We start from the raw sequence: 14,546 nt of genomic DNA, 5'->3' as shown, positions 1-14,546 counted from the left end.
ATAATTGATTATATTTCTCGGTCTGTTGATGTACACAATGTAGTCGTTCATGCATTCTATTGTATAAGGTACTGATTTATAGATTTTATGTATTTTATTTCTTGATCATGTGATGTACGCAATTATCCTTGAAATCGAAGCCAGAGGTGTGTGTGCCGATAATTTACTCCGCGAGTCAAACTCATTCAACATAGGGCCGAGTGATTGCGGGTTTTTGCTCGTCCCTTATACTTGATTGATTGATTAAGGTCACTAATTAGTAAGGAACTCCCCATGCCTAATTGAAAGGACAAAAACTAAACCTAGCATACACTAGGCCAGAGGTACTCAGCTCTTACCCTTACGAGGTCTGGTGTCCCAGGTCTAAATCAGTGTCTGATGAGAGGGGATCAATTAGAAAATCCAGTGGAACTGTCTGAGGTCCAGAGTTGAATTTGAGGGCACTAGGCCCTCTGTGGAATGAGCTTGACACCTCTGATTTACACTGGATGGCTTGATGCGGAAACTTTTTGTTTTCATCTTTTCACCATGTTATATATATATATATATATTTTTTTTTAACTTTTAAGCCTATTTATTTCCTCTTTTTCGACAGGGTTCCACTGGTGTACAGCAATCTTTAAGTCATACTACAGATTCTCAATTGGATTGAGTTCTGGGCTTCGACTCGGCCATTCTAAAACATTTAAATGTTTCCCCTTAAACCACTCGTGTTGCTTTAGCAGTATGCTTCGGGTCATTGTCCTGCTAGAAGGTGAACCTCGGTCCCAGTCTCAAATCTCTGGAAGACCGAAACAGGTTTCCCTCAAGAATTTCCCTGTATTTAGCGACATCCTTCAATTCTGACCAGTTTCCCAGTCCCTGCCGATGGAAAAACATCCCCACAGCATGATGCTGCCACCTCCATGCTTCCCTATGGGGATGGTGTTCTCGGGGTGATGAGAAGTGTTGGGTTTGTGCCAGACATAGCGTTTTCCTTGATGGCCAAAAAGCGACATTTTAGTCTCATCTGACCAGAGGACCTTCGTCCATATGTTTGGGGAGTCTCCCACATGCCTTTTGGCGAACGCCAAACGTTTGCTTATTTTCTTCTGGCCACTCTCCGGTCGCTCTGTGGAGTGTACGGATTAAAGTGGTCCTATGGACAGATACTCCAATCTCAGCTGTGGAGCTATGCAGTTCCTTCAGGGTTATCTTTGGTCTCTTTGTTGCCTCTCAGATTAATGTCCTCCATGCCTGGTCCGTGGGTTTTGGTGGGCGGCCCGCTCTTGGCAGGTTTGTGGTGGCGCCATATTCTTTACATTTTTTAAATAATGGATTTTATGGTGCTCTGTGGGATGTTCAAAGTTTCTGATATTTTTTTATAACCCAAGAGCTCCTTGGTCTTCATAGTACCGCTTGCTTGGTGTTGCCCCTTGCTGAGTGGTGTTGCAGACTCTGGGGCCTTTCAGAACAGGTGTATGTATGTATGTATGTATATACATACATACTGAGATTGCACAGAGGTGGACTTTATTTAACTTAATTTATTTAACCTATGTGATTTCTGAAGGTAAATTGGTTGCACCAGATCTTATTTAGGGGATACATAGCAAAGGGGGTGAATACATATGCACGCACCACTTTTCAGTTTTCATTTTTTTGAATTTTTAAAAATAAGTTATTTTTTAAATTTCACTTCACCAATATGTCCATTACATGAAATCCAAATAAAAATAAGTTTAAATTACAGGTTGTAAATGCAACAAAATAGGAAAAACACCAAGGGGGATGAATACTTTTGCAAGCCACTGTATAGTCTCGCTATTGTTATTTTACTGCTGCTGCTCTTTAATTATTTGTTACTTTTAATTCTTACTCATTTTTTCAAACTGCATTGTTGGTTAGTTGCTCGTAAGTAAGCGTTTAACTGTAAGGTCTACACCGGTTGTATTCAGCACATGCCGTTTTTCGTCTACAGGTGAAATAAGTAATGATGAACTTCACAGGGTGGTGAAAGTGCACGGTGATGAGCTTGACGCTCCTTCCAATTAAATAGACGGTCGGCTTCTGTTTGAAAGATAAAAAAGATCTCCCTATTATGCATAATAATCCTACCTGCACTGTATCTACCAGCTGTTGGCAAGAGCTCATGTGCCAAGAGCACAGTGGGGACATTCGCAATAACGCTACATTTGTTGTGATAAAACCATCATTAGAGTTGAACATGCAATAAGAAACCCATTTAATTGAAGACAAAATTAATCAAGTCCTGGTTCTGTATCCACAAAGCGATTCAGAGTAAGAGTGCTGATTGAGGACCAGGTCCCCACCGGTCTACATAGTCTTATTCGTGATTATCTAAAAGGCAAAACTGATCCAAGAACAGTACTCCTACTCTGAGAGGCTTTGTAGATACAGGCCCTGAAATAATACCATTCAGACAGTAGTTTAGTGGGCTCACCTCAGTGAGACTGTGTGTGGTCTTGTGCTGCTCAGTTGGTTCCTCTGTGGGTTCAGGAGGAGGTGTAGTCTGGTTGTCCTCCATGACCATGGTCCTCTCAGGGTTCCCCAGACCCTCCTCACACCCCTCCTCATTCACCAGCAGCACCTCCTGACCCTCCTCCTCCTGGAAGAGACAGGTGATACAGATTACACAGACATGCACTCCCTCAGGTACATACACAGACAAATCACACTTTCAAAAGGGAGTGTTTGCCCATCCCCACTATGTTTGAGTCCTATACTGTAGTTACAGAATGACTTCATTGTTGTTAAACCCATTGTGGTGGACATAAATATGATTCAGCTATGGTAAGTCAAAAGTTAGACAAACCTGACAACTATTTTAACGTGTACAGTAGGTGTTAGTGTGTGGGTAGGTGTAGGTATATTTAGTAAGTGTATATTGGTTCGAAAGCGTGAGATCAGATGTGATGTGTACTAAAGAGAGTCTCAATGAAAGCCTTAAAATGAACATTCCCATTTTGTGTTTATACACCATATGAAAACCAGACATACACATATCTCAACTACAAATCTGCATTAAGTGTCTTGGGAAAATGTGTGAACATCATATAGCCTACACAGTACAAACACTATGTTACAGACTTTTGTAGACTTATTTATGCCTTATCACACAATGTCTGGATGCAATAATCTACCCAGGAATATTCAACACAGAAATCTGTTACTCTCTTATGCTCAGATGTATCTGTTGATCTTTTCTGCTGACAACAATGAACATTCATCTTAGTCTTTAATGCAGAGTTTGATCTAAACGTCAGAAGCTATTGAATAGAATGGTTACTTTCTATGTTATAGAGTGGAATGGTGTTTCTGCTGGTGCATCCTGAGGTAGGTCCTCTCTGAAAACCTCTTCCCACAGTGAGTACAGGCAAATGGCTTCTCTCCCGTGTGGACCTTCAGGTGCATCTTCAGCTGATCCTGACGGGAGAACCTCTTCTCACACTGGGGACACCTGTAGGGTTTCTCCCCTGTGTGGACTCTCTCGTGCCTCTTCAGGTCACCAGCCTGGGTGAAGCGCATGTGACACTGGGTACATTTGAAGGGTTTTACACCTGTGTGGAACCGCTGGTGCCTCTTCAAGTTGCCAGCATGGGCGAAGCGCATGTGACACTGGGTACAGATGAAGGGTTTCACCCCTGTGTGGACTCTCTGGTGGATCTCCACCTTCTGTGGGCAGCTAAAGCCTTTGTTACAGAACATGCAGAAGAACTGCTTATCTTTACCGCCCGTTGTTGCTACCTCTCCCCACGGCTTGGCCCTTTGGTCGTTTGAGTTCAATACCTGATCGAAAAGGATGCAGCCTTGTGAATCGGAAGGTGCCATCGACATGGACACTGGGTGTAAAGGGGAGTGGGTCGGGACATTTAGATTTGTCTCTAAGCTTTCCCTGTAGTCTAAGAAATCACTGGAGTTGCCCTGCGAGTGTCCTTCTCTGAAGTGAGTCTCGTCTGCATTCCATGTCAGAGGAGCCTCGCCCTCCACTTTCACAGTCATCTCATCTATGACCAGACCCTCTCCTTTCTTATCTAGGCACCCTTCAGAGTGTACACTACTACTGTACCGGTTCCAGGCCCCTCTCATTGGATTAGTCTGTGTCTCTAAGCCGACTGGCATGTCACCAGGTATCTCTGTAGTGTATGAACAGGACGGATCATTGCCAGTCTGTAACGTGTCACCCAAGTTCTGATGGGACAGAACAGTCCTCGGGTTACCGTAATGGAAATATTCTGAGCGGGGAGCAGGACAGCCCAGCCCTGTTATAGTCTTGGTGTACGTCTCTGACTTGAGGACGGCGTTCGGCGTTCCACTGACCTCCGTGATGCTGCGTCTGGTCATGGGTAGCACTGTGGCAGTGGTGGGGTACTCCATGGCTACAGGGTGAGCTCCAGTCTGGATGTCTCTGCTGTGCCATGGTTCCTCCTCTGCTTCAGTCTTCTCCTGCTTCACCCCAGGACTTGCAGCCTCTGCATCTGCAGACTCTGCATCTGCAGACTGACAAGAGAGGTTATTAACGGTACATGAGTAGAATTGGATAACAATGTCGTAGGGAAGTACATTTTTTTTTTTACCAAGTTTGTATTTGCTTTGTCTTTTTTTGGAGGGGGGAGGATACAATATTAATTTACATTTACACAGTTTATACAACATGTATCTGTAGGCAAAAACAGAAAATATTATATTGATCACACAGATTTTGTAATAATAAAATTGGTGTAAAGAAGAGAGTAAGAGTAACATAAGAGGTACACCACCAACTCATCATCCCATTTAGACATCTTCATGGGTCCAAAATGTTATGAACTGGACCTGGGACTTTCCCCACTCGGACCAAATATGCATCAATACATGTTTCAAATATAGAGACATTTACAAGGGTGTATTTACACACATGTGAATTGGATATTTATTTGTTGCAGGTCACAGCCAGGGATCCGCCATTATTGACGACGATCCTGGAGCAATTAAAGTGTTAAGGGCACAGACTGATTTTGGCTCGGGATTTGAACCAGCAACCTTTCGGTTACTAGCCCAGCGCTCTTAACCACTAGGCTACCTGCCATAGCTAGGTTATTTATTATCAAAAAAGACTACGTAGTACCTGTCTTGACTGCATCCAACCAGGAGAAGCTAGCTAGGCTAATTGAGACTGCAGTGCATGCGTTCTAATTCTACTGTTACAAATGACTCCATTCAGAATATTAAGTAGAAACCTACCTGTTGGCTCTTGGTCATTGTAGCCTGTCCTTCTCTAACTTTTAATTTCATCTTCCATTGATTAGATATCTCCCAATTCTTGCGAGGCCCAACAACTGTAGCCAATATCTGCTTTGAGGACTTATGATTGGCCAACAACAACAACCAGCTACACTCATGAAAAGCAAGAGCAGCAGCATAAATTATGAAATCTCTCTCGCTCTACTGCAGCAGTCCCATTTGGTTCTGTACAGGCCCTTCCAGACAGTTCAGTTAAAATTACACAGACCCGTGACAATCAATCAGATCCGACGCCGAACTGTGATATTATTTAGAGTTCTGGGCCCCAGATCGGGTCTGGGATATTCGGGTACAGGTTTTTATCTGTGAAGACCTCTAATGCCATTCCCCCCCAGCTCAACATGTTTCCGTCCACCCCACATGGAAACCATGTTTTCGACCCTTTCCCGCCCTGCCTAGCAACACAGGTTGTTTGATTCATCAAACCAGAGGACATTTCTCCAAAAAGTATGATCTTTGTCCCCTTGTGCAGTTGAAAACCATAGTCTGGCTTTTTCATGGCGGTTTTGGAGCAGTGGCGTCTTCCTTGCTGAGCAGCCTTCCGGGTTATTTTTTTATTTCACCTTTATTTAACCAGGTAGGCAAGTTGAGAACAAGTTCTCATTTACAATTGCCACCCGGCAAAGATAAAGCAAAACAGTTCGACACATACAACAACACAGAGTTTACACATGGAGTAAAACAAACACACAGTTAATAATACAGTAGAAAAATAAGTATATAAACAAAGTGAGCAAATGAGGTGAGATAAGGGAGGTAAAGGCAAAAGAAAAAGGCCATGGTGGAGAAGTAAATACAATATAGCAAGTAAAACACTGGAATGGTAGATATGCAGTGGAAGAATGTGCAAAGTAGAGATAGAAACAATGGGGTGCAAAGGAGCAAAATAAATACAGTAAGGGAAGAGGTAGCTGTTTGGGATAAATTATAGATGGGCTATGTACAAGTGCAGTAATCTGTGAGCTGCTCTGACAGCTGGTGCTTAAAGCTAGTGAGGGTGTTTCCAGTTTCAGAGATTATTGTAGTTCGTTCCAGTCATTGGCAGCAGAGAACTGGAAGGAGAGGCGGCCAAAGGAAGAATTGGTTTTGGGGATGATCAGAGAGATATACCTGCTGGAGCGCGTGCTAAAGGTGGGTGCTGCTATGGTGACCAGCGAGCTGAGATAAGGGGGGACTTTACCTAGCAGGGTCTTGTAGAAGACCTGGAGCCAGTGGGTTTGGCGACGAGTATGAAGCAAGGGCAAGTCGCAGTGGTAGGGTAGTATATGGGGCTTTGGTGACAAAACGGATGGCACTGTGATAGACTGCATCCAATTTATTGTGTAGGGTATTGGAGGCTATTTTGTAAATGACATCGCTGAAGTCGAGGATCGGTAGGATGGTCAGTTTTACAAGGGTAAGTTTGGCAGCATGAGTGAAGGATGCTTTGTTGTGAAATTGGAAGCCAATTCTAGATTTAACTTTGGATTGGAGATGTTTGATGTGAGTCTAGAAGGAGAGTTTACAGTCTAACCAGACCAGATGTTGGACGGGCGGGTAGGTTATGTCGATATAGGACTCGTTTTTACTGTGGATATAGATACTTTACCGGTTTCCTCCAGCATCTTCAAAAGGTTCTTTGCTGTTGTTCTGGGATTGCTTTGCACTTTCCACACCAAGTTATGTTAATCTCTAGGAGACAGAACGCGTCTCCTTCCTGAGCGGTATGACGGCTGCATGGTCCCATGGTGTTGAAACTTGCGTGATATTGTTTGTACAGATGAACGTGGTACCTTCAGGCGTTTGAAAATTGCTCTCAAGGATGAATCAGAGTTGTGGAGGTCTGCAATTTGTTCCTGAGGTCTTGGCTGATTTCATTTGATTTTCCCATAACGTCAAGCAAAGTGGCACTGAGTTTGAAGGTAGGCCTTGAAATACATCCACAAGCACACCTCCAATTGACTCAAATGATGTCAATAAGCCTATCAGAAGCTTCTAAAGCCATGACACCATTTTCTGGAATTTTCCAAGCTGTTTAAAGGCACAGTCAACGTAGTGTGTGTTATCTTCTGACCCACTGTAATTGTGATACAGTGAATTAATTATAAGTGAAATAATTTATGTAAATAATTGTTGGAAAAATTACTTGTGTCATACACAAAGTAGATGTCCTAACCGACTTGCCAAAACTATAGTTTGTTAACAAGAAATTTGTGGAGTGGTAGAATATATACATACATATATACACACACATACATATACACACATACATATATACACACATACATATATATACACACATACATATATATACACACATACACATATATATATACACACATACACATATATATATATACACACATATATACATACACACATATACATATACATACACAGATATATATATATACATACACACACACCTCAAAAAAATAAAGGGAACACTAAAATAACACATCTTAGATCTGAATGAATGAAATATTCTTATTAAATACTTTTCTTTACATAGTTGAATGTGCTGACAACAAAATCACAAATTATCAATGGAAATCAAATTTATCAACCCATGGAGGTCTGGATTTGGAGTCGCACTCAAAATTAAAGTGGAAAACCACACTACAAGCTGATCCAACTTTGATGTAATGTCCTTAAAACAAGTCAAAATGAGGCTCAGTAGTGTGTGTGGCCTCCACGTGCCTGTATGACCTCCCTACAACGCCTGGGCATGCTCCTGGTGAGGTGGCGGATGGTCTCCCGAAGGATCTCCTCCCAGACCTGGACTAAAGCATCTGCCAACTCCTGGACAGTCTGTGGTGCAACGTGGCGTTGGTGGATGGAGCGAGACATGATGTCCCAGATGTGCTCAATTGGATTCAGGTCTGGGGAAAGGGCAGGCCAGTCCATAGCATCAATACCTTCCTCTTGCAGGAACTGCTGACACACTCCAGCCACATGAGGTCTAGCATTGTCTTGCATTAGGAGGAACCCAGGGCCAACCGCACCAGCATATGGTCTCACAAGGGGTCTGAGGATCTCATCTCGGTACTTAATGGCAGTCAGGCTACCTCTGGCGAGCACATGGAGGGCTGTGCGCCCCCCCCAAAGAAATGCCACCCCACACCATGACTGACCCACCGCTAAACCGGTCATGCTGGAGGATGTTGCAGGCAGCAGAACGTTCTCCACGGCGTCTCCAGACTCTGTCACGTGCTCAGTATGAACCTGCTTTCATCTGTGAAGAGCACAGGGCGCCAGTGGCGAATTTGCCAATCTTGGTGTTCTCTGGCAAATGCCAAAAGTCCTGCACGGTGTTGGGCTGTAAGCACAACCCCCACCTGTGGACATCGGTCCCTCATACCACCCTCGTGGAGTCTGTTTCTGACCGTTTGAGCAGACACATGCACATTTGTGGCCTGCTGGAGGTCATTTTGCAGGGCTCTGGCAGTGCTCCTCCTGCTCCTCCTTGCACAAAGTCGGAGGTAGCGGTCCTGCTGCTGGATTGTTGCCCTCCTACGGCCTCCTCCACGTCTTCTGATGTACTGGCCTGTCTCTTGGTATCGCCTCCATGCTCTGGACACTACACTGACAGACACAGCATTGATGTGCCATCCTGGATGAGCTGCACTACCTGAGCCACTTGTGTGGGTTGTAGACTCCGTCTCATGCTACCAGTAGAGTGACAGCACCGCCAGCATTCAAAAGTGACCAAAACATCAGCCAGGAAGCATAGGAACTGAGAAGTGTCTGTGGTCACCCCCTATAGAAACACTCCTTTATTGGGGGTGTCTTGCTAATTGCCTATAATTTCCACCTGTTGTATATTCTATTTGCACAACAGCATGTGAAATTTGTCAATCAGTGTTGCTTCCTAAGTGGACAGTTTGATTTCACAGAAGTGTGATTGACTTGGAGTTAAATTGTTGTTTTAGTGTTCCCTTTATTTTTTTGAGCAGTGTAAATATAAAATGTGTTTTTTAATACATTTTCCTTTATTCTATTTTGCAGCAGCACTGCCTGCCAGCAGTAATAGTATCTTATTGATTGAGAGATTCAAGGGAGCTATCATCGTTAAGTAATATAGTAGATTCAACACATTTAATATTTACATTCATGCACTTTGAAGTGTACTTTGTCCCAGAAGCATTTAACTGCAGGGTACTCCCACATCATATGGAGGATGAGGGGAGCCATTCTGAAATAAACAGGCCACATTTGATTTACAAAGTAACTGTAATGTGTTATGCAACACTATTAAACTAACCTCGATCACAATAACTTGCTGGGTTGAGGTTCCACTCCCCTCATCAACAGTGATTGGTTGGTCTTCTCTCCATGTATTGTGACCTGTTCGCTTCATAAAGCTCCTGTGGCCTGCAGTGAGATGTTCTTCACCTGAGAGAGTGATTGAGGGGTAAAGAGGTGGTTAGGTTAAGTACCGTCAATGTTCAACACTATATTATACACTATTGACACGGTCTAGAATTGGCTAGGGTGTAAGGTAACACTTTTCATCACGTCATACTATTTATTGATTGACATGTTATATGCATCAAATTGTTTTAATTGAGTAAATAATAGGAAATGCAGTACATCAAGGATCTGATATTGTGTCTTTGTACAAGTTAGCTAAGTAATCAGGGGAATTATTGCAAACTGACCAAGGCTCAATTCTGGGTAACACATCTCAACACATGTGCAGAACGGAACGGGTGACAGGTACTGAACTATACATGAACGCCAACAAGCCGCGCAGCATCGGCCTTCTCCAAACTGTACCTCTTTCCACTCCTCTGTATCGGTCGAGGATCTTTACACTACTGGGACTGGCGAGGCCGCGCTCTCGTGACACTTTCAGTTCCAGTAGCTGTAGTTTCCTCCGCAATGCCCTGTTTTCTTTCTGGCTTTGAGTTATTTCCAAACGAAACACTGTATACTCGTCGTCTACGACTTTACAGATCTCTGCCACGGCTGCATTCGCTAGCACCTCCATGATGGAGGCTATTTGAGTGTGAAAAACCATACTGTTCACGTTAGCCATTTTTCGCTAAGTTAGCTGCTAACTATCAACCAAGGCCTGTCTCCAACGTGAATTAAACACTACCTTAGGCAAGTATGTGATGCTGTCCAGGTAAATTAGTCATATTGAGTTCCACGGTGTTAATAAAAGTCTAAATAACAACAATAAAAACGCCAACGGGGAAATCGTCACTGTTCGCTTCCGTTTACACTGAAGAGAAAGGATCTTATTTGTTGGCGTCATACTGTATTTCAAAGGGTTTGGTTAAATGGGAAGAAATGCGCGCTGTTGTTTGAAACACGGTAATTCGTATTACATTATATTACACATAACATATCCTATTGAACATTATCTTTCAAGCTGAGAGCAGACTTGTTTATAAAGAACACTACAGTGTCCGAATACCCGTACGTAGTATGCGAAAAAAAGTTTTATAGTATGTGAAATTTCGAAAATATACCGCGTTCATATTCTATTCGGAACAAGGAAAATCTTGTTCCGAATGTCCGATCTGCTGATTCGAATGAGCGCCTAGAAAAACAACCGGTTAGCAATTCGGAAATGTCCGAGGTTTGTAGTTCCGACTAAGACACGAACGCAGCATTAGTAAACAAAACGTTTCGCCTAATGCGTGATTGCGTTCACTCCCGCAAATCGTTCATTTTGGTACAGGCGTCAATTTATCTGATTATCAGTTGTTGTCAAACACATGAGTCAAAAATATCAGTGAATTATACTAGATCAAACGCTGAAATTAGTATGCAGTAGAAGTATTTTATACTAGTATGGGTATTCTTACAACGCCACTGTGTTAGCATTAATAGAGTACAAAATAATAGACTGACTTTATTCCATTTATACTGAACAAAAATATAAACGAAACATGTAAAGTATTGGTTTCATGAGCTAAAAATAAAAGATCCCAGAAATGTTCTTTCTGTACAAAAAGCTTAATTTAAGAGACATTTGGGCACATCCCTGTTAGTAAGCATGTCTCCTTTTCCAAGATAATCCATACATCTGACAGGTGTGGCATATCAAGAAGCTGATTAAACAGCATGATCATTACTCTAAAACGTACAGTTTTGTCACACAACACAATGCCACAGACGTCTCAAGTTTTGAAGGAGCATGCAATTGGCATTTTGACTGCAGGTAGGTTCACCAGAGCTGTTGCCAGAAAATGTCATGTTAATTTCTCTACCATTAGCCACCCCCAACGGAGTTTTAGAGAATTTGGCAGTATGTCCAACCCACCTCACAACCGCAGACCATGTGTAAACATGACGGTGCAGCCAGCTGGTTTCTTCATGCCACGCGCTGACAGAAACAAGCATCTTTCTGGTAAGAAGAGGGGTGGGGGGTATGCCTTATGATTAACGAGACGTGGTGTGATCATAACAACATACAGGACCTCAAGTCCTTCTGTTCACCTGACTAAGAATTCCTCACAATCAAATGTTGACCGCATTATCTACCAAGGGAATTCTCTTCGATTATAATCACAGCCGTATATATATATTCCCCCCAAGCAGACACATCGATGGCCCTGAATGAACTTTATTTGACTGTATGTAAACTGGAAACCACATATCCTGAGGCTGCATTCATTGTAGCTGGGGATTTTAACAAGGCTAATCTAAAAACAAGACTCCCTAAATTCTATCAGCATATCGATTGCGCAACCAGGGCTGGTAAAACCCTGGATCATTGTTATTCTACCTTCCGCGACGCAAAAAAGGCCCTCCCCCGTCCTCCTTTCAGAAAAGCTGACCGCCCGACTTCTGTCATAATGAAGTGCCTTGAGAGGTGTTCAGTCCCAGCAACACTGGATATCAAGCAGTTCCTCATCAACTGCAGTCCGTGAACACAAATTTAAAGAAGAGCATATAAAGGTTTATTTAATCAAATCAAAGTTTAATGGTGGCTGACAGTTTATTGGATGTTGTAGTTACTAGCTAAATGCTTGTTACCAGCTCCCAACAGCGCAGTACAATGTCAAACAGATAATGAACCATTCTAATGAAGAAATAACAGAACGAATCAATCCAAATAATACTAAACTCAGCAAAAGAAGAAACGTCCCTGTCTTTCAAAGATCATTCGTAAAAATCCAAATAACTTCACAGATCCTCATTGTAAAGGTTTTAAACACCGTTTCCCATGCTTGTTCAATGAACCATAAACAATCAATGAACATGTACCTGTGGAACAGTCGTTAAGACACTAACAATTAAGGTCAAAGTTATGAAAACTTCGGACACTAAAGAGGCCTTTCTAATGAATCTGAAAAACATCAAAAGAAAGATACCCAGGGTCCCTGCTCATCTGTATGAACGTGCCTTAGGCATGCTGAAAGGAGGCAGGAGGATTGCAGATGTGGCCAGAGCAATAAATTGCAATGTCCGTAAGACGCCTAAGACAGAGCTACAGGGAGACAGGACGAACAGCTGATCATCCTCACAGTGGCAGACCATGTGTAACAACACCTGCACAGGATCGGTACATCCGAACATCACACCTGCAGAACAGGTACAGGATGGCAACAACAACTGCCCGAGTTACACCAGGAACGCACAAATCTCCATCAGTGCTCAGACTGTCCGCAATAGGCTGAGAGAGACTGGACTGAGGGCTTGTAGGCCTGTTGTAAGGCAGGTCCTCACCAGACATCACCGGCAACAACATCGCCTATGGGCACAAACCCACCGTTGCTGAACCAGACAGGACTGGCAAAAAGTGTTCTTCACTGACGAGTCGCGGTTTTGTCTCACCAGGGGTTATGGAATCACGTTTATTGTCGAAGGAATGAGCGTGAAACGGAGGCCTGTACTCTGGAGCCGGATCATTTTGGAGGTGGAGGTTCAGGTCATGGTCTGGGGCGATGTGTCACAGCATCATCCGACTGAGCTTGTTGTCATTGCAGGCAATCTCAACGCTGTGTGTTACAGGGAAGAAATCCTCCTCCCTCACGTGGTACCCTTCCTGCAGGCTCATCCTGACATGACCCTCCAGCATGACAATACCCCCTGCCATACTGCTCACTCTGTGCGTCATTATTTGCTGATTTCCTGCAAGATCGGAATGTCAGTGTTCTGCCATGGCCAGCAAAGAGCATGGATTTCAATCCCATTGAGAAAGTCTGGGACCTGTTGTATTGGAGGGTGAGGGCAAGGGCCATTCCCCCCAGAAATGTCCGGGAACTTGCAGGGGCCTTGGTGGAAGAGTGGGGTACATCTCATAGCAAGAACTGGCAAATCATGTGCAGTCCATGAGGAGGAGATGTACTTTTTATTTTTGACCATCCCTTTGTTCAGGGACACATTATTCAATTTCTGTTCGTCACTTTTCTGTGGAACCTGTTCAGTTTATGTCTCAGTTGTTGAATCTTGTTATGTTCATACAAATATTTAAACATGTTAAGTTTGCTGAAAATATATGCAGTTGACAGTGAGAGGACGTTTCTTTTTTTTGCTGAGTTTAAATCAATAATCCAAATAACAATCTGTGCGTCTATACACAGGATGAATGATATGTACAGCAGTAGATGTATTAGAGTGAGCTATGTCAAGAATACAGTATATAAATAGAGTGTGTATAAACAGTATACAAAAAAATGGGAAGTGTCCAGTGTTCAATGTCTCTATATACAGTTGAAGTGGAAGTTTACATACACTTAGGTTGGAGTCATTCAAATTTGTTTTTCAACCATTCCACACATTTCTTGTAAACAAACTATAGTTTTGGCAAGTTTGTTAGGACATCTACTTTGTGCATGACACAAGTCATTTTTCCAACAATTGTTTACAGATTATTTCACTTATTTCACACTGTGTCACAATTCCAGTGGGTCAGAAGTTTACATACACTAAGTTAACTTTGCCTTTTAAAAAGCTTGGAAAATTATGTCATGGCTTTAGAAGCTTCTCATAGGCTAATTGACATAATTTGAGTCAATTGGAGGTGTACCTGTGGATGTATTTCTTCAATGGATGTATTTCTGTGGATGCCTACCTTCAAACTCAGTGCCTCTTTGCTTGACATCATGGGAAAATCAAATGAAATCAGCCAAGACCTCAGAAAAAGAATTGTAGACCACAACTCTGGTTCATCCTTGGGAGCAATTTTCAAACGCCTGAAGGTACCATGTTCATCTGTACAAACAATAGTATGCAAGTATAAACACCATGGGACCATGCAGCCGTCATACCGCTCAGGAAAGAGACGCATTCTGTCTCCTAGAGATGAAAATACTTTGATTTGC

At 42.8% G+C, this 14,546-nt stretch overlaps 1 protein-coding gene across 4 annotated transcripts; it reads right to left on the bottom strand.

The window, feature by feature from the left end:
- Positions 1-2,525: 2,525 nt before the first annotated feature.
- LOC135506877 (zinc finger protein 79-like) lies at positions 2,526-10,525 on the bottom strand. 4 transcript variants are annotated; one of them, XM_064926292.1, is made up of 4 exons: positions 10,042-10,525; positions 9,527-9,657; positions 3,290-4,500; positions 2,526-2,608 (listed from the first exon to the last, which is right to left on the bottom strand). In XM_064926292.1, the coding sequence occupies exons 1-3, from the start codon at positions 10,301-10,303 to the stop codon at positions 3,298-3,300; spliced, it is 1,596 nt and encodes a 531-aa protein (XP_064782364.1). In that variant the 5' UTR covers positions 10,304-10,525; the 3' UTR covers positions 2,526-2,608; positions 3,290-3,297. The 4 variants fall into 4 exon arrangements, with proteins under 4 accessions (XP_064782364.1, XP_064782363.1, XP_064782366.1 ...); XM_064926291.1 differs by having other exon boundaries at positions 2,530-4,500; XM_064926294.1 differs by having other exon boundaries at positions 2,530-4,500; positions 10,367-10,525.
- Positions 10,526-14,546: the final 4,021 nt, after the last annotated feature.

This window comes from Oncorhynchus masou, chromosome 20 (assembly GCF_036934945.1).
Source record: "Oncorhynchus masou masou isolate Uvic2021 chromosome 20, UVic_Omas_1.1, whole genome shotgun sequence".
NCBI classification, from domain to species: domain Eukaryota; kingdom Metazoa; phylum Chordata; class Actinopteri; order Salmoniformes; family Salmonidae; genus Oncorhynchus; species Oncorhynchus masou.
This window is presented reverse-complemented; position numbering and strand designations above follow the sequence as displayed.